The sequence below is a fragment of the Chaetomium tenue genome (assembly GCF_020726465.1).
Source record: "Chaetomium tenue strain MPI-SDFR-AT-0079 chromosome Unknown F5144scaffold_2, whole genome shotgun sequence".
Taxonomy (NCBI): domain Eukaryota; kingdom Fungi; phylum Ascomycota; class Sordariomycetes; order Sordariales; family Chaetomiaceae; genus Chaetomium; species Chaetomium tenue.
In genome coordinates, this window is record NW_027117330.1 from 2,260,564 (window position 1) to 2,278,580 (window position 18,017).

The following is an 18,017-nucleotide window of genomic DNA, read 5'->3' on the forward strand; positions in this document are numbered from 1 at the left end:
CCTTCACCATCGAGGCAGCCATGGCTCTCTGCTTGCATTATCCATCTCATCCATCTTCACTACTTCGCCCATATCTTTCTTTCTTCCCCAACCCTCACGACGGCCAGCAAGACTCCTCCCCAACCGCCATGACATTCCAACCCCTTCTTCTATTCATCAAAATGTGGTCTCATTAACAGTAGTAGACCAACACCGTCTTTCCCCGGACGACAGTTGCGCGTCCGAAAAATCAATACCAACCCAACCAGCGCAGGAAAAGAAGAAAGAACCCCCCCTTTCGCCAAATAAACGCCATGCCATATCAAAACCCAGCCCCAACCCCAACCCAGCCCAGCCCAAGCCCAACCAGCCCAAGCCACCCAAACAAGATGAACACTACGCCGTCCCCGCGGACGCAGCCAGCTCCTCCGCCGGCGCGCCGCTATAAAAGAACCCGCCCACCAAAAACAGCACCACCACCGCCGCCACCGCCATCACCAAAGTCCTGCGCACAGCCGACGGCAGGCCCCCACCACCACCACCTGAGTGATGGTGTTGGTCATCGCCCTTGGCGAACGCCCAGGTGGTCTGGGAGAGCACGACCAGCTGGTCCCAGCCCAGCGAGTAGTAGAGCAGGCCGGCGAGGGCGATGGCGTAGCCGAGGACTTGGAGCGGGGTGATGTTGGTGCGCCAGATGAGGACCGAGATGATGACGAGGAGGATGTTTTTGAGGATGCCGGTGAGGGTCATGACGAGGCCGGAGGTTTTGCCGATCTGGTGGGAGGGGGGGGGGTTAGTCATGGGGGGGAAGGGGGGTGGGGTTTTATTTTGGGGGAGGTGGGGGGAGGGCTTACCAGGAAGACGCTGCTCACGTTGAGCATGAAGGCGACCATGGCGTTGAGCAGGAGCAGGCCGTAGCCTGCCTGGGCGAGGTCGGCGGAGTGGAAGCTGTCGGCCTCGTAAACGATGGCGATGATGAAGTTCATGACGGCGCAGACGGGCGCGTAGTAGTACAGGCTGACGAGCGGGTCCATCTTCTGGGTGTCACCCGAAAGCAGCACCTGGATCATGACGAGGCGCATAGCCTCGAACACGATGCCGCCGACCTGGAACATGAAGCCGGCCAGGCTGAAGTCGATCTCGCCTAGGCTGGCGAGCGCCACGCCGGCCACGATGAGCAGCACGTTGAGGAAGCGCTTGAGCGAGGGGTCCTCTACGCCCCAGGCCCAGCTCGTCAGCAGAACGGCCACGGGCGCGGCGGCCTTGAGCATCTGGATGAAGGCAACGCTCAGGTATAGGTAGACCATGTTGCTGCAGACCAGACTGGCGCTGTACAGCAGGCCGATGGGTACGATGGCGCGCAGGTAGGTGCGCCCTGTCATCTTGACATTCTTGCGTCCGTCGAGCAGGTTGGTGGTCCGCGCCAGGACCTGCGTCGCGATGGTCGCGAAAACGAGGTGCCAACATGTGAGAATCACGGCTATCGATGTGTTAGTAGTGAGCCGGGAGCGCGGAAGGGGATGGGTCGGAGGGAGCGTTGGGGACGAGGCAGGGACATACGGTATCCTGAAAACAGCGGTTAGCACTTTGCTCATCCTCTTGCTTGGACATCCTGCATGCACTTACTGAAACCCCGGCCATCAATCATCCATTTGTTGAAGAGAATGGTTAGGTTGGAAAAGAAGATCCAGCTCCTGCACAACCCGATCTGTCAGCGAGATACTCTCTCGGTAACCAGCTAACCCTCCATCGCCACGCTAAACATACGCGATGTAGAATATCGCATGCACCGATCGCTCAGCCGGGCGCGGCTTCTCGACCTGGCGCTCGACATCATCTTCGGCCATATCGGCGCGGGGCGGAGACGGGCGGTTCCGGGTTATCGGCTCTATCGCGAACGAACGGAATCCGGTAATTCAATCGGGGTCCGGGGGCGGGTGGACAAGACAGACAAACGCAATAACGCGATTTCCGGGTGCCGAAATCGATATCTCCTCTTGGTGGTCGATCCGCTGGGGGAGTGGGGAGGGAGGGATTAAGAGCGAGGGTTGTCGAGGGTCCGTCTGGGACTACAGAATAACTATCAGAATATCAACCAGCAGCTTTACTCGAATGGGCGATTGTTGCGGATTGGCGAAAAGGAAAGAATGGCCGCATGGGAGAAACGTGGTCCGGAGGTTGAGAGTCCGAATGAACGAAACAAAAGAGTGGAAGGAAGTGGCCGTTCTCGGTTCTCGTGTTCGAAGAAGGGCTGAATCAAGTGCATGCAACCAGCGACCGGATGGTCGGCGCTGGTCCCCTGCTGCCCCTTTGTTGAGCGCACCGCAGCCCAAAAAAAGGATCGCGCAGCCTGTCGGCGGGGCTTGTTACTGTGTGCTGCTCCAGGCTGAGACCCCACAGGTCAGCAGCAGGGATGCTCTCAATGGGAACGAGCTGCTCGCCAATGAAACTGTACGACCCCATCCGATGCCTGGCGTACCTGGCAACTGCGACCTGCAGGTAAGCGGCAAGGATTGGAGAATTGGGCGATCACCGAGGCCACAAGTGCTGACGAGAATCCGCTTGGAGGGAGACACAAAAATGATATCGGGAATCAAAAATCGGGATGGAAAAGAGATGAAGTGTTGTGGCCACAATGCCCGGATTCATGTCTATCCGGGTTTGCCAAATTCCAGGCTCTTGACAGTTTGGATACAGATAGTCTCAGAGACTGCAGAGTCAAGTTACACAGGAATGAAAAGCACCAAGACCATGCATGCTCCGTTTTGAGTCTCGGAAATTCACATGGTCGTCCTGCCGTATCCTGATTGGAGACCACACAAGCCAGCCTATTCCGGCATTCGTGATGAACCCGGCCGCTGTTTCTCGTTTTTGATACGAAGTCGAAAGAGTGTAAATCATCAACGTTCTCTGATGCATCACGGAAGGTTCGGTTTCTGCAAAGTGGCATGGAAAATCGGGCCAAGGTAATGTGAGATGCATGCTGGCATCTGGAGAAGCTTATTTTAATTACTCCTTGATCCTTGACTACTTGGCGCAGAGCTTAACTAGCCAGTCGCCTTTCAAGGACCAAGAACGGGTCAATAAGCTGAATCATCGTGATAAAAATCGCAGCCCTAATAGCAACGCTCATAAGCGCGTCGCCTCTCCCATACCAGATATCCTCTAAACCATAAACCCATCCATGCAAACCAACTTCGCCGGAACCACATACGCTCCGCGCTAGCCCATATATCAGGTCCAAACCTGAGGGGAAAAAAGCCTGTAGTATCCCTCTTTACCAAGAACGCCGTTCGCTATGCATAGGTACCCAGTAAATCGCACAACCCGGAGTGAGCCCCGACCATCCCTCGCCTCGGATTCTCAATAAGCTGTGGTGGCCTAAACCCCAGGGACTTGAGTAAGAGACTGCGGAAAGTTTGTCGGCACCTGGCTTATATCCCGATCCTCCGCCGGATCGAGCTTCCGAACAGAGGGACGGACGAGCCACTCCGGGGGTTCATCAGAACCCGATGGCGAAGGTTGCCGCTGACCGACCATCTCATCCAACCCACTCGCCGGTATCGGTGTTCCCGGTAATGGGAGACCATTGTCGAACGGTATCGGAGAGTCCGAATCCACCAAGATATCCCCATTTACCTGCACCGCGCTTGGGCTGGGTACCACACACCACGGTGCTAGGTCGTCCGCAAGCGACATGTCCAGCATCTTGGCATCTTCCGAGGCCTGCTCCGCAGCGGCATGTCCGTTCGCATCCGAAACCAGTATCGAGTTGGGGTCGACGCGATCGTAAAACAGCATGAACACGCCGCCTTGGGAGAGAACAGTGCGCTCATCCACCTGGGCCACCTGCTCGTCACTCAACCTCCACCACTGGGATTGTGGCTCGTCTTGGCTTGAGCACGATCCATCTACCTCGCTCGTGCTGTGTTCGATATCCCCTGGCTCCGTCTCGTCGTCCAGGTCCATGTGCTCGACCGCCACACTCTTCCCGGCTGGGGGGGAAGAGAGGGGGTGCTTCCGGTAGCAGACGTAGTGGCCGTTCTCGTGATGACCCTGATGCGTGACTACCGCGCGTAGTTCGTAAATCGGGCCCGTGATCCTACTCGGCTCCCGGTCTCCCGCTACCATAGACACCCTAGGGTCCAGCGTCCACTGCTCAACATCCCCAACGGTAGCCGCACCTTCTTTCAAGGACGTCTGGCCATCCGTACTGCCTAAACACCAAGGGCCCAGGTCCAGCAGCAAAGGGAAGCGGACAGCAGCCGAGTTCTTGTACATGTAGCCCGTCTCTTCGTCGAAGCCAGACCGGTTGACGTGGAAGACCAGGCTCGGCGGAGGTCGCGCAAGTACAACCTGCTTTGTTTTTGTCGAGCTGGCCCTCATCTTTGGCGTGATTCTGCATTTTCCCGCCACAGTGCTTTCGTCGAACGCTTCTTCCTCGAGGGCCTCTTCCAGGACTTGCAGTCTCTGTTGAAACTCCGGCACGGCCCCGGTGCGCTCAGTAAGAGTCTTGAGCACGTCTCGGGCCACGATCAGGGAACATTTGACGCACTCGACGCCCGCAATCGACTCGACTTTGGTATAGTGGTCGAGCCGCTCGTAAAGATCGTGTTCAGCGCGGTTACCGAGCGTCAACGTCACACAATTGAACGGAATCATGCTCAATCCTTCACAATAGCCACAATTAACGCAGGCCACGCGCTGTGCCATCATCCCTTCGAGCGGGTTTCGAGCAAGACGGGGAGCCTCAAGCCCAGACTTGGGGTGGTTATGCAAGCTTTGATATCCACTGTCATCGCTATGCTGGCTGGCAGAGGAGTCACAGCTGATGCGGTCCGAGTCAAGAGTGGTTACGTCTTTGAGAGCACGGGCAGCCTTCGCGATCTCATTGTCGATTTGGTCCAGGAGTTTCGAGTAATACTCCTGTGCGTCTTGTTGCTGCCACGTACTCATGTTTGTTAACGCCTTTGGCGTCCAGAGTGTCCTGCCATTGCTCGAGGGGTCGGTGAGCTCGGCAATCAGCTCCCGTAACGTGTCGGCGGTTCGAGTGGGAGAGCGATCGAGCCCCATCTCGGCAGAGATTGCAGACAGGTACGCCGGAAGAGGCGTGAGTGATGCCAGTCCCTGGAGGATGCTGTTCTGGTAACAGGAATTGTTGTAATTTCCCAAACCAGCCGGCTGGTCGCCCGCAGCTCTTGGCAGAGAAGTGCCGGTAAGACCGATCAGGCCTTTGCGTCCGGCCTGCGCGACAGAGCTAATAATTCCGCCCCCATTATCGATTCCCAGAATTCTTCTCAGGGCATCGCTTTTGGCGGCACGTGTCGGCAGCTGCGGTTCGAGCATGTGTGTCGGAAAAAGCGGGGGGTTCATGAAACGGTCGATGGCGAAGATGACGCGCGCCGGAATGATAGTAACCGCGGCGTCACATAGGCGCTGGAGAAGCAAAGAAAGTCGACGCTGTTGGTGGGCCGCCTGGTACACTATGGTGGCGGCGAGTACGACAATCGTGAGGATCACGGTTGGATTGTTAAACCGGTCTTGTAGTTGTCCGCCAGCGCTGTGCTGGTACGAATTCGGGAACCCGCGGCTGTCGAACTTGTTGAAAATGCGTTTCGCGTCGGTATTCATTTCCGTTGGCGAAGAGGGCGGCGGAGGGCAAGGAACCCAGGCGAAAGAGAGGTGGCAGATGGGAACGTGTTGCTTGGCTTAGGAAGCTGACGGTGTTGGGGACATGAAGGTATACAGAAATGCCATGTCCAATAAGAGAGAGAGGGTGATCTGGCTCAGCCAAAAGAGATGAAAGAAGATGTGTACAATTGGCGGAGGAAGCAAATGGGAAGAAGGACAAAAGCTAGGTCGATGCACATGCGTGTGAGATGGCTTCCTCGTGCTGGGGAAAACACCTTGGCATTGTTGGCTGACGCACTCATTGGTCGCCTGGAGCTTAGGCTGTGGGGTCACATGCATGGGGCTCGAGGTCCCCTGCGGGAAGGCGGGTCCGGGTAGAAGACCCCACTGAAAAAAGAAAGAGCAAACCCCCCGTCCAAAAAAATTCCCAGCGATAAGAGAGGTTCTGGAACCAACCCGCGATACCGCGGTTGATAACGAACACGGCCAAATAAAACAAGATGGCCAAAGGCAGCATCGCCAAGGGCAAGAGAGGTACAAATGCCCAGAAACCCCCTTAAGAACCCCCTTTTCAGGACATACTTAACTCACCTTCCTCCCCCCCTTCAGGCCCCTCATTACACTCCCGCGCGGCGCGGCGGGCGACCTCGCCCGGCATCGACACGGACAAGTCCCTCAAGCAAGTGCGACCACCGCAAGAATCCATCGACCGGCGGCCGGCCGTCCTCGCGGCGCGCCAAGAAGGGGGCGTGACCAAGAAGGCCAAGTCCGGCCGCAAGGCGGTGCTGAGCACGCGGGCGCGGCGGCGGCAGGAGCGCAGCATGGACAAGGCCGAGGCCATCATGGACCGCACGGCCGTCAAGGTGCAGAAGAGCAAGGGCCACGCGCGCGTCATCCACAGCCGCCGCAAGACCTGGGAGGAGGTCAACCGGGAGGCGTTCGAGCGCGAGGAGCAGCGCAAGCTGGGGAAGAAGGCTAAGGCGAGGATGGAGGAGGACGCCGCGGTGGCGGCGTTCTACGCGGATGATGGTGATGCTGAGATGGAGGGTGCTGAGGATGATGGGGAGGTGGCGGTGGCGGGAGATGCGGGGCCTGTCTCGATACCAGCGGTGGCCGTGCCGGTCGATGTGGTGGAGGAGGATATTTTATAGGTGTATGGAGTTTACGAATGGCTGGTTGGCAGGCATATCATACATGGACTTTGTCAGGCCGTGCCTGCTGGGTCGCCAAGAGACAGGGCAGCCTCGTAAGGGCGCCACCAGTACGATGCAGGCGCTCTCGCCGGAGCAGCCAAGGAGTGGGTTGGAGGCAAGAGCAGCTTGCTCCAACCCAGGCAAAGAAAGCCACTGCGATACCCAAGCTGGTTTTGAAGGCGAGAGGGATTAAAAGGTACAGGAAGATGGAAATGCGCATCGCAGAGGCATCTCGGGGAGTGGCACGGACCACCTCGTGTGAGAACATGGAGCGTCCAAGACGTTCGTTCCGTAACTGTCGAAAGGAAACTCCATCCAACAACCACATTATATGGGCTACTACGGGCTATTTCTTTGTTCTTTCTCTTACCGTGGGACCGGAATCAGCACTCAAACCATTTTATAGTACCTGATTTTAGCAGAGAAAATAGAAGGGAAGAGTCAGGGGAGCAGGTCGATCAAAGATGGTGTCCCGGTTTGGCGTTGCGCCTCACCCCCTACAAGTTGCCAATTGTAAACATTAAATTCCAAGAAGCGGGTTTAGCTCAGTTGGGAGAGCGTCAGACTGAAGTTAACTTTGGTAAAATTCAATATCTGAAGGTCATGTGTTCGATCCACATAAACCGCAAGTAAAGGTACATCTTAGAGTACAGTACTGTATAGTACGATGCCTATACTTTTGTTTCCCAGACCAGGTCTCTAGGTACTTCTATTTGGTTAATTTTTGTTTTGAAAGGTTTCAATATTTGAGCCCTCTTTCTGATCTGCTTCGTCCTGACGGTTTGATTCCCCTTATACTTCATCCACACGATAGCTGGCAACGTAGATTGAGATCCCCTCTTTGGTTCTTCCGCTGCGACGGCTCCCAGAATGAAAGGCTTAGTGGGACGCTGTTTTTAGTGTTTCCCAGGTTAGCCAGCACGAGTGGTATGCACATGTACAAGCAAACAGGAGAAGGGATCTTCAGCTAGCGTCTATATGTTCCCATTACTGTGGTCCGCGACTAGCCTATTGCGCATTAGAGGTGTGCTGTGCTGTACGGGGAGATACAGTTGTAAGATCATGTCGTGGTCATCTAAACGACCGATGCCTTTGGTGACTTTGGCTGGATGATAGAGTCACTAGTCCGTGTGACGGGACACAAGGACTACGCCAGTTGCATCAACAGACGACACTCACTACCAGGCTTACACCCTGCTAGGCTGAGGACTCGGATCTCGGTGTTTTATTCGATCCGCCCTGGGATCTAATCCATGTATCGATGTCTGCGTCGCCGCAGCAGCCGTGAGCCATCAGACCCTGGCGTAGCTGGTTTATTTCGTCTGTCAAGCTAGTACGGTCCGCCTTCAAGCGACGATTCGTCTTCTCGAGGTCCTCAAGATGGTTTTGCTGGTGCTCTAACTCCCGCTTCTTTTTCTCCCGGGACTTTGCTGCCGCCAGACGATTCTGCTCCTTGTCGCGGACCCACCGTCGTTTCACCCCCGCCTTTTCTGGCCCGGGGCGTTCCGTCCGTGTGGATGATGTGCATAGGGGCCCGTTGGTGTTCTCGCCCGCGGATTGCTGCCGCTGAAGTCCGAGCATCGGCGTGGATCCATACTGCGACCCTTCGGCGCCCTCAATTCGCGATGGCAACCCCCATGACTGGTTGTCGTGAAGGGCGAAGGGGTCCATGATAGAAGTATCGGCAGTGTGGTTACTTGGCGGATCAAGGCCGAAGAATGCCCAGTAATCACCCTCCATGTCGTAAATGTGTTGCTGGGGTTGACTACCCAACGCCGATGGGGTGGGGGGCCGGATAGCATGGCCTTCTTGGGGTTGGTTTGAAGAGCACATGCTGTGCTTTTGGAGAATGTGTATCTAGTGTATCCTTGGTGAGATGTATTGGTTTCTTCAGTTCTAGGGGGGGGAGGATGCTTTATTTCTAGTCGAGTGGAAGAACAGCTTCATAGTTTAGGTTGTTCAGTGAATTCCTATGTTATTCCGTGCATGCTCAGACGACGGACATTCAGCTCGGAAGGAACACGCACGGCAGTGCTGGCAGCTTTGGGCCACCCAGTTCTCTCCTTGAATTGGCTTGATCCTCCGTGGGCTCGTGTCAACAAAACAAGAGTCATAATAGAAGTCACTAAAGTCGTATCAGATGGAATTTGGTGACTTGCAGATAATCCGAGCTGTTAGAGTGACACCGGCGGGAAATACCACCAGTCCCGCACATATCACGGTCGTCCATGGATGCAGTGATGTTAGCTTTTAAATCACTCGTCCAACTTCGGATGCTCCTCTAACTTCGAGTTCCAGTAGGATATGTGTGTATAGTACATTCCACCATTAGGTACCTAGTCGAGAATCATGATAGGTACATGTACCTAGGTACTTTACTTTCTGGAGGCTGCTCGCCGCAGCGCACTATTGTGTTTGTATGGTGTCGGCGAGTGTGCGGCTTCGTAAATAAACCGCAGGACATTTCCGAGGTACCTAGAGATCCATCGAAGGCTACCTAGGTCGGTAGGTTGTTCGATGTCGAAAGACTCCAGACGAGGTTGACAACATGGAGGCCAAGGCCGCCCCACCAAATGAAGTCTCAGGCAGATGCCAAGACGGGACGATCGATCTGCACAATGGTTCAAGAGTGGGTTACCTTGCCTGAGTTATTGAGCCTCACCCGACAACAACCCAACTTAACTCACACCGACTGAAACTCCTGCCCAGCATAAAAATCGAACAACGGCCAGGCACAGTCATCCTACCAACGGCAGAAAAACCAAAGAAAAATCGAAACCTAAACCCCGCTCAGCCATGGAGGCAATCGCCAACCCGCGCATCACCTGCGCATACCTCAACTCGTACGTGGGCAAAAATGTGATAGTCGTCGGCAAGGTCATCCAATTGCGGGGCGAGGAGGCCATTATCGACGCCGACGGCAACATCACCGCCCATCTGAATCGCGTACGTTGCCGTTTTGACCGACCCCCCCTCATTTCACCACCCTTTCCTGTTCCTGTTCTCTCAGACCCTGACCCCTGAACGGAGTTGGGACGAAATACCTCTGAAGGAGGAGGGGTAAAAAAGAAGAGAGGATGGGCAAATGAGGAGAACCACCGCTCACACCACACTTAAACATAGGAGGCACATCTGCTCGCAGGCAACGCCGCGCAAATCATCGGCAAGGTCAACCCGGATCTCTCCATCAAGGTGCTCAGCTCCATGGACCTGGGTACCAACGTCGGTAAGTCACCAGATAGAGCTCTACACCTCTGGATAGCGAGGCGAAGAAGAAGGGGGAGGGGACTACCTACCTAGATTCCCCGTGTGTGCCCTACCCCAATCGAGTTCTAACATTACCAAACAGACTACAACCTGGCCAACACGGTCGTAGAAATCTCACACCAGCATCGGAATCTGTTCGCCTACGAGTAAGCGATGATCAGCCAGGGCTACGTACGGCTGCTGAGAACGGCGTGAACTGCGCCATGGTGGGGTGGATTTGAGGGTTTCTTACTCTTCGCGGCTGGCTCTGCGCCCAGAATCCTATGACGTAGACGAAATCATAGGTGGGCAGTGGAGCAGCAAAGGAAGAGAACGGTGCGGGAGCTGGTTTGGAGTATGGAGGGAGTAGGATGATAATGGGCAGGGAACCCGAGTGCCCCAGCGCAGACGGGGCTGGTAAGGCGCCCCGGAAGGTGGACAGTCAGTGCAGGTTACCGATACGAGATGAGTAGAAGTAGGGGATTGTGCCCGGCATATTTCGCTGTGAGCTTATCCCCAGAGACATCGAATGATCAAGCACTGTTTGGTCAAAACATATGCAGCATGTGTGATATATTTAGTTTTGCTCCGCTGTTAGGTAATACCACGGACTTGGATCACAGCGCTGCGTCGAACTACCTAAAATTGTAACGATCGGACTCGAGGGGCCGCCCAGTGTATCACCAAGCTTTACCCTGCTCCCACTAGTCTCGCTATCCCTAAGCCATCCTCCTCAGAATGTCCGCCCGATAAAACCCCAAGAGGTACAGCATCCATCCTTGGCCCCTCGCCTGAAAACGATTGAAATATGCCCGCTTAGGCCCCCAACACCTGCGCCCCCCGCCCCTTCTCTAGTTCCAACAAAAAGAAAGTGACCATTGATTCGTAATGTCGTCCGACAATTCGTAAAAACACCAATGTGAAAAACCCTTTTCGGTATCCCCCTACCATACTCCAGGCCGGCGCTAGCAATGAGCCAAGGCCGCACATATAAAAAAGAAAAAGAAAACAAAAGAAAAAAGGGAAAAAGGGAAAAAAAAGAAGAAAAAAAAGACCGAACAAAAACGATCGAGGTGAAGTAAAAAGAATGACTCTCCCAACAACCCCTTCACCTCCCCCCCTTCGACGCACCACCATCCCCACCCATAGACTGCTGATTCCACATCGCCCCCTCCTGCAACACCCCCCCAAACGGCTCCCCCGCACCGCCGCCCCCAGCCCGGCCACCCCTCATCACCGGGGGACTGCTAGGCAGGATCAAATCCGTGCCCAGGAAGCTGCTATAGTCGATCACGGTATCGCTACCGGGGCCGCTGCCGACGTCCAGGTGGCTCAGATCAAGGTCTCCCACCGACGAGGAGACCGCTGCGCCTGGGGCCGCTGCGCCTGGGGCCGCTGCGCCTGGGGCCGCCGCGGTGGGCGCGGACGTTCCCTGGCGGTAAGGCGAGCCGCTACCGATGAAGGTGTTGGCTTCGCTCAGCAGCTGGTGCAGGGTCGCGGTGAAAGGCGAGTCGAACTCCATGGGCATCTGTAGCCCCATGGTCATGGGAAGCTGGTTGTGGTCGGCGGCTTCGATCGAAAACTGCGCGTGGTGGGCGGCGATGTTGCGGGGGCTGCGGCGCCTGCTAGCGCTACTGGGATGGAGGAAACCGCCCAAGGACCGTGGGGTTTTGGTGGGCGTCTGCTGGAGGTGGTGACTAGCGAAGAGCTGGCCTGGTGACTTGGGGATGCTCCTGCTGGAGCGGATCGACCGGGAGATGCTCCGCGTTATGGGGCGATGGCTCGGCGTCGGGCGGGTGGGTGTTTTAAACGGGCCAGCTACCGCCTTGGGGGACGGCGTCGATGGGCGTCCGGGAGGTGTCCCGAAGAGTTCCTGTTCAAGCTCGTCTTGGGGGACAGGGGTGCCTTGGCGCTCCTGGTCTGCGCCGTTCTCTTTCCCAGCTACCGCCAACTTCGCCTCTTGTCCCTGCGCGACTGCTTGCGTTACGTTAAGTGAAAGCTCCCCGAGAACCCTGGGTGTCCCATCCCTTCTAGGCGATGGGAAGAGCAGCCTTCTGGTGCTGCCCAGTTCATCCTCAACTGCAATGGGGCTGTCCACAGTCCCACTACCCCGTGAGTGAGTGGATCCCAAGAAAGGCTGTCTCGGGGAGCTCTGGAAGTTTAAATGCTGTTCGTCGGTCATGGCGACGCTCTGTTGCCGCGACTGCGTCTCGTTCTCGTAGTTATCCAGGAAGAAGTCGTGGTCTAGCGGCCCCATCGGGTCAGTGGTGAAATACGCCTCCGAGGTAGGGTTGACCTGGACGTCGCTCTTTGTGCGCCCCTTCTTCGCCCTGCAGTTACTCTTAGGCTCTCGCTTCCTTCTGGGCTGGTTGAGCCGAGCAGCGTCCTTGTCCCACCGGTCGGGCGGCCGATGTACCTTAAATTTCCCCAGCCATATGCCACAAGGATTGCAGAGCAGGGTTTCCGTCCATTTCCCCTTTTCATCTTTCGGCCCGAGGTTCTTTTTAACCACCCTGTACTTTGCAGGTTTCTCGTCTTCATCCCTCTCCAGGACCTCGATCATAGTCACACAACCTGGCTTGTCGGAGAATTCGTGAAACCCGGGGTCTCCATCACGGTCCTGGGTCCAAATCTTGCGCCATGTTGGTGTCTCGATGGCGCCACAGTTACTGCAGAACGGAGGCGACTCTCCTCTCATTATGGCGGTCTCAAGTTTTTCCTTGATGGATTGTTTTTTGACCAGGTTCTTGCTGTATCGTGGGGGTTCGAGATCGCCCTGGGGGCACGGCGGCTCGGATGCTCTTGCGCAGGGCAAGGTCAGGGGAGGTTCTGGAGCTGGCTCGCTTGTTCTGGTCGCCGGGCCCTCAACAGATGTGACTGGGGCATCTCTCGAGACAGGTCTCGACGCAGGTCTTGACGCCGGTCTCGACGGTGACTGGGTCGGTGCGGGTAACGAGGGCTGCGGTTCCGGGCGTTCAGGGATCGGCATGCTCATTGCAGGTGCCGGGACAGGTTCTGGCGGAAAGGTCTCCGGGTTCGGGGCAGTATGGGATCGATTAAAGGGGCGGTTTGCCGCCTTCTTAGGCGCAGGCTGAGCCGTGGGTGCCTGTCGGTTCAAGGCCTTAGCTTTGCCGGCAGGGTTGAAAATACTCTTCGTGGGCAACAGCTCAGGCGGCCCCGGGTTGACTTCCTGGAACGGGAAGTTGCTCGGCTGCGGCTGCTGTTGCTGCTGTTGTTGTGGTTGTGATTGGGAACGACCGTTCCTTCGGGGTCCCGGCTTGCTTGCGACAGAAAGAGAAGAAACAGGAAGCATTTGATCCTGCATTTGCCCCTGCCCAAAACCATGCAACATGTCCTCATCGAAGAGATCCTCTAGCCCACCGCTCATGAATCCAGAGTCAAGCAATGGGATGGGCATGGCAGGAAGCATGGGGCTGGAGGCTGGCGGGCTGGATTGGGTGTACGGGGTTGCCCGTGGGACAGGTGGCGAGGAGTTCAGGTCCCCAGCGCTATCCTCTGGCAGATAGCCATGGTCGGGGGACTGCGCATTCGAATCAGCGGGCGATCTGGCATCCTGGCTCCCATTTTGCAGCATTGCCCTGTCGAGCCCCCCTTGGTCCATCTGATTCATGTGCTCAACTCTCGCCTGGTTCTCCAAAGCTCTCCTCCGATGTTGCTGGTGCAACACCCGCCCGTCTGGAATAGGTGTGGGTGCGCGTGGGACGTCTTGGAGGTGATTGGCAGCAGGCCCTTCTGCCACAGCACCAACAGGCCTCATATTGCGGAGGGAGCCGGAGGTGCTAGCAGCTACCCTTAGGGAATCCGGGGTGGCGCCAAACGGAGCAATTGCGCTGTACTCGGTTTTGGTGACCGTAGCCCTCTTCTTGTGCGGCCCATCATCGCCATCCGTACCCTCCTCGACTGCCGACGTGTTCCCTGTCTCCAATGGCCTTTTCCTGGGCCGTCCCCGCGGCCTACCAGTCGGTTGTTTGCTCCGCGATCTCGAAGGCTTGGAAGGGCGGGGTTTTGGCGCAGGCTCTACGGGTTGGGAAATCGCCGGTGATGGCACGTTTTCTGCGGAGCCCTGCGGCCTCGGCGGGATCGGTGCTGCGCTAGAAGGCCTGCTTGTTGGGGGGATTGCAACAGGCGGCATGCCGTTAAACGGGGGATTAGTAGCCGGCCGAATTAGTTGTGGCGGCTGGCTGTCGCTCCGTGGCCCCATCGGCCTGCTCTCAGCCATTAGGGGGTTGTGCTGGCTGAGTTGGGCTGGTGCGAGAGCAGGTGAGGAAACGGCGCTGGCACTAGCGTTGGAGGCATGCCCCAACATGGTGTTGGTTTGGATGAACGAGCTCCATTCCGACACGGCCTCGGCAGGAATTGAGGCCGATCTCGTCCCCTTTGCACCCTCTATACTGGGGTGGTCTATCCGTTGTGGGATTCTCGCCACAGTTGCAAACTTCAGTTTCACCTCCAGGGTATCCCGGCTTCCATTATGAAGCAGGGCAAGGAGATTTCTCGTGACACGTCCCGTGACCAATTGCTCTCGTGAGCCACGCTGTGGGTCCAGATTCGATGACAGCAAGCCTTGTCCCACGAGAGGCACATCCGGTTCGGAGTAGTCGTATGCATACACGCTGAAGTCGTTTTCTTGCTGGTTTAGGATCTCTGGGCTGCTTTGGGACACTGCCTGGAGACAGGTCCGCAAGTCTACCACGCCGATAGTGGTCTTTTCGTCGAGGGGTATCGTTTGGATGTGGAGGATATTAGGCCACCGCGCCAGGCAGTGCACCTGATTATCACGATCGAAGGAGTAATGGACTTTGACTGCGGGCAAGACCAAGTTAGCGACATTAATGGGGATTGAGAGGAAACCTAAACGGAAGTAGACGTACGTCCCATGGGCCTCGCCTGCAGGCCTGATTCTTCCGCTGTACTCGCAGCTGCTGGCTGGGCAGCAGCCAAATGGGTCGAGGGCGCTGTCCACATGTTCGAACTGGTCGGTGGTGCCGCCATTTCTGCGTTTGGCGATCCGATGGCCCACGCGTCCGCCGTGTCGTCGCTCTTTGAAGATGTTAACTATCTCGAACAATTACAACAATTAACTGCGCGGACGACGAAAAGAAAGTCGGGATGTCGAGATTATGCAGTATAGAAGGGAGATTAGGTAGAAATTGAGGTTAATTTGAGGTAGTTGAGGTAGGGGTGAGAGGTAGGAAAGAGTTGTATGTAGGAATGTAGTTGAGAGGTTCTGCAGTCGAGTGGCCAGTTTTGAGAGGCTGGGCTCATTCTCGCGGCGCGTTTGGAATAACTGGCGCGTCGGTGGGTCAACAGCCACGCCGCGGGCAATTGGGAATTCTACACAGTGCCGAGGCGGGGAACCGGGCCAAAAAGGGCACGGGCAGAAAGAAAGCCCGGGCAAGGGCAGAAATGGAAGAGGGAAGATTGAAGAAGAAAATGCAGTGAACTGGAAACCCGCACAGTTCAAGACGGTTATCACTTACACAACGGACCTTATCCAACCCACGTCTTGAAGGTCATTGGATTCGACCTAAAGATGATGCGCGCTGCACGTGTGCCGGCGTTCGTTGGCGTTGAAGCTGGGGTCTTGGCGCCACCCAGGCACAGGTCCGGAGAAGTGGGGCCGGGCGCACCGCCCCACCACTTTTCTGGCCACGCGCCGAGACGCGAGCACGGACCACACCGGACAAGCTTCTAGCTTGCGTTTTGCAGGCCCGAGTGCCACACGAACAGGTTGGACTTTGACGGTCCAACTGCTTGCCAAAAAGTCCCCGAAAGTCGAGGAGTTTGGGGCAAAGTTTTGCAGCGGATTTCGCGCGGGGAGGGTCCGGGACCCCTATTTATACCCCGCAGGAAGCCCTCTCACAGCTCCGGACATGGCTTAGGCAACAGCCCGCCCCACTCTTCCCGGTCGCGGATCACTCTCACCGTTCTTGACTTTTTAGTGATGCAACTGCCCGCCGGCAGATGGTGTTGTTCTTTTTTCCAAGGGGTTGAAAACACATGCATTGGTCCATCAACCCGCCCCTTTCCCAACAGCCCTCGCAGCTCCCTTGTAAGCTCAATTAGGGAACAACAAAAACATGTCAGCCGAGCAACCAGCGGCAACATTTCCATCAAACTATTCTATCAGCATGACCACATTCCAATGACTCTGAACAAATTTTCAATAAACCGACAGATCGATTGATTTTTGGGGCTCATCTCCTTTTTACATAACTCAACGATTTGCAGTTGCGGGCTGCGTGAATGGGACTCGGATGCTCACCGACACTTGGAAGCAACAGGGGAATCATCCGAGACAAAACAGAACTGAGTGTAGGAAACAGATATTAAACAACTCCCGCCTATCTACCAACTAATTAATCCAGCGTCCAAACAAATAACTGTCCTCTATAGGTATCCCAAACCGACGCCCACCACCATCGCCATTACCCATCACCCCCGTCACCCATCCGCCCGCCCATCACCACGACTTCCCACCCAGCGTCTTCTCACCCTTCACAAACTCCCCCGCAACATTCGTCCCCAAATACCTCCCCTTCATAAACCACACCAACCAACTCCACACCCTCCAATTCCCGACCTGCCCCGTCCCGCGATTCCTCCCCAACGTAGCCGCGAAAGTAATCTTATCCGCCGGCGTATACTCCTCCCCCTCCCCCTTACCATTTCCTGCCCCACCCCCACCCAAAACCCGCCCCTCCAACAGTTTCACCACATGCACCGTCTGCGCATCAGCATGCACCCCCTGCGGATCCTGCAGGTTCCCCGCGTCGCCCACCACAAAGATGTTCTCGTGCCCTTCGGCGCGCAGGCGTGTGGTTTGTCGTACGAAACCGCGGGCGTCGAGCAGGGCGGCGGGGAGGAAGGAGGTGTTGGGGGTGAGGCCGTAGGTGGGGATGATGAGGTCTGCTTGGAGGGTGGAGGGGGGTGCGGGGGATTTGGGGTTGGAGGGGGGGGTGGTTTGGGTGAGGGTTATGGTTGTGGAGGGGGTATTAGGGGTTGTGGTGGTGGTGGGGGAGGTGACTTTGGCGTTGGTGATGACCTTGACTTTGAGGCGTTCGAGTTCTTTTTTGGCGGTCTCGCGCACGTCGCGGCGGAATTTGGAGGTTAGGGGGAGGTCTTGGTCGCTGATGAGGGTGATCTGCTTCTTGCCCGTGACGGCGTATTCCTGGCCGAGTTCGCCGGCGATTTCGATGCCTGTGGCGCCGGCGCCGGCCACGACGATGGCTTTGGCGGAGGCGATGCGCTGTGCCCAGCTGTGTAAAGCTTCTTTGGTCGCTTCGGTGGTCGAGAGGTTCTTGAAGGGCATGTCGTTCTTGGAGCTGCTGCCGGTGGCGACGACTCTGTTGGCGCTGGTTGTTAGGACCCAGCGACATTGACTCAGGTGGGGAGGAGAGAGGTATGGGTCACTTACAGCTCGTCGTAATGGATCGTCCGGGCAGAGCCATCGTTCCCGCGCACTTCGACGGTATTCTTGTCTGGGTCCACCCTCTCGGCCACGCCTCTCACCAACTCGTACTGGCTCGATGGGTACTTGGCGAAGGACGGGGCGATGGGGTAGAAGAGTTTATCGTCGCCCATCAGATCGGGAAGGATGCCGCGAACCGAAGCGACATTCCAGTACATGTGTGTGTTGGGAGCAACTAGTATGACCTTGAGGTCTTTCGTCTTGGCCGCGGTGTGTTTGAGAAGGTAATGGGCGATGGGGATACCAGTGTAACTGGCCCCGAGGATGACGATTGTTCTTGTCATGGTGGATATTGATGGAAAGGCTTGATGGAAGTTGATGTAAACTGGCACTTGAATACGGCCATGAGTGTCAACTTAGGAGCTGGTATATGTATACATGATGGACAGAGGAGGACCCCGAGTTCTCAGCCAACCTCGCCGACTTTTTCTTTCCGCGCGGGCAATTGCACCATCCTGCATGACTGAAGTTGAGTA

At 56.4% G+C, this 18,017-nt stretch overlaps 8 protein-coding genes and 1 non-coding gene across 9 annotated transcripts; 4 read left to right on the forward strand and 5 right to left on the reverse strand.

Moving 5' to 3' along the window:
* Nucleotides 1-159: 159 nt before the first annotated feature.
* F5144DRAFT_114259 (triose-phosphate transporter family-domain-containing protein) lies at nt 160-1,958 on the reverse strand. The gene is made up of 5 exons (XM_066782159.1): nt 1,747-1,958; nt 1,606-1,673; nt 1,540-1,545; nt 834-1,459; nt 160-753 (listed from the first exon to the last, which is right to left on the reverse strand). Exons 1-5 carry the CDS (start codon nt 1,824-1,826, stop codon nt 376-378), a joined length of 1,158 nt encoding a protein of 385 aa, XP_066646417.1. The 5' UTR covers nt 1,827-1,958; the 3' UTR covers nt 160-375.
* A 17-nt stretch (nt 1,959-1,975) lies between these two features.
* Nucleotides 1,976-2,917, forward strand: F5144DRAFT_561888 (uncharacterized protein). Its single transcript, XM_066788281.1, has one exon. It carries the CDS (start codon nt 2,092-2,094, stop codon nt 2,746-2,748), a length of 657 nt encoding a protein of 218 aa, XP_066646418.1. The 5' UTR covers nt 1,976-2,091; the 3' UTR covers nt 2,749-2,917.
* Nucleotides 2,918-2,938: 21 nt separating this feature from the next.
* Nucleotides 2,939-5,862, reverse strand: F5144DRAFT_561890 (uncharacterized protein). Its single transcript, XM_066788282.1, has one exon. The coding sequence runs from the start codon at nt 5,608-5,610 to the stop codon at nt 3,361-3,363; it is 2,250 nt and encodes a 749-aa protein (XP_066646419.1). The 5' UTR covers nt 5,611-5,862; the 3' UTR covers nt 2,939-3,360.
* Nucleotides 5,863-6,110: 248 nt separating this feature from the next.
* F5144DRAFT_482855 (Alb1-domain-containing protein) lies at nt 6,111-6,761 on the forward strand (the record flags this gene model as incomplete). The annotated part of the gene is made up of 2 exons (XM_066785358.1): nt 6,111-6,144; nt 6,220-6,761. 2 exons carry the CDS (start codon nt 6,111-6,113, stop codon nt 6,759-6,761), a joined length of 576 nt encoding a protein of 191 aa, XP_066646420.1.
* Nucleotides 6,762-7,337: 576 nt separating this feature from the next.
* On the forward strand, nt 7,338-7,431 carry F5144DRAFT_t41. Its single transcript has one exon. It is a non-coding gene; the product is annotated as a tRNA-Phe (tRNA).
* Nucleotides 7,432-8,000: 569 nt separating this feature from the next.
* On the reverse strand, nt 8,001-8,543 carry F5144DRAFT_526798 (uncharacterized protein; the record flags this gene model as incomplete). The annotated part of the gene is made up of 1 exon (XM_066786837.1): nt 8,001-8,543. The coding sequence occupies one exon, from the start codon at nt 8,541-8,543 to the stop codon at nt 8,001-8,003; it is 543 nt and encodes a 180-aa protein (XP_066646421.1).
* An 881-nt stretch (nt 8,544-9,424) lies between these two features.
* F5144DRAFT_561895 (replication factor A protein 3) lies at nt 9,425-10,617 on the forward strand. Its single transcript, XM_066788283.1, has 3 exons — nt 9,425-9,749; nt 9,927-10,029; nt 10,153-10,617. The coding sequence occupies exons 1-3, from the start codon at nt 9,600-9,602 to the stop codon at nt 10,218-10,220; spliced, it is 321 nt and encodes a 106-aa protein (XP_066646422.1). The 5' UTR covers nt 9,425-9,599; the 3' UTR covers nt 10,221-10,617.
* A 165-nt stretch (nt 10,618-10,782) lies between these two features.
* Nucleotides 10,783-15,062, reverse strand: F5144DRAFT_641274 (uncharacterized protein; the record flags this gene model as incomplete). The annotated part of the gene is made up of 2 exons (XM_066792761.1): nt 10,783-14,873; nt 14,942-15,062. The coding sequence occupies 2 exons, from the start codon at nt 15,060-15,062 to the stop codon at nt 11,158-11,160; spliced, it is 3,837 nt and encodes a 1,278-aa protein (XP_066646423.1). The 3' UTR covers nt 10,783-11,157.
* A 1,296-nt stretch (nt 15,063-16,358) lies between these two features.
* Nucleotides 16,359-17,825, reverse strand: F5144DRAFT_641286 (uncharacterized protein; the record flags this gene model as incomplete). Its single annotated transcript, XM_066792762.1, has 2 exons — nt 16,359-17,425; nt 17,488-17,825. 2 exons carry the CDS (start codon nt 17,823-17,825, stop codon nt 16,534-16,536), a joined length of 1,230 nt encoding a protein of 409 aa, XP_066646424.1. The 3' UTR covers nt 16,359-16,533.
* Between the last annotated feature and the right edge of the window lie 192 nt (nt 17,826-18,017).

Excerpts from the sequence above, each read along its gene's own strand:
- F5144DRAFT_114259 (XM_066782159.1), bottom strand. The coding sequence starts at position 1,826 with ATGGCCGAAGATGATGTCGAGCGCCAGGTCGAGAAGCCGCGCCCGGCT. Across the intron at positions 1,674-1,746 it reads CATGCGATATTCTACATCGC|GAGCTGGATCTTCTTTTCCA; the intron begins GTATGTTTAGCG and ends CGGGTTGTGCAG. Across the intron at positions 754-833 it reads ACGTGAGCAGCGTCTTCCTG|ATCGGCAAAACCTCCGGCCT; the intron begins GTAAGCCCTCCC and ends CCCTCCCACCAG.
- F5144DRAFT_561888 (XM_066788281.1), top strand. The coding sequence starts at position 2,092 with ATGGGCGATTGTTGCGGATTGGCGAAAAGGAAAGAATGGCCGCATGGG.
- F5144DRAFT_561890 (XM_066788282.1), bottom strand. The coding sequence starts at position 5,610 with ATGAATACCGACGCGAAACGCATTTTCAACAAGTTCGACAGCCGCGGG.
- F5144DRAFT_561895 (XM_066788283.1), top strand. The coding sequence starts at position 9,600 with ATGGAGGCAATCGCCAACCCGCGCATCACCTGCGCATACCTCAACTCG. Across the intron at positions 9,750-9,926 it reads TCACCGCCCATCTGAATCGC|GAGGCACATCTGCTCGCAGG; the intron begins GTACGTTGCCGT and ends ACTTAAACATAG. Across the intron at positions 10,030-10,152 it reads GGACCTGGGTACCAACGTCG|ACTACAACCTGGCCAACACG; the intron begins GTAAGTCACCAG and ends ATTACCAAACAG.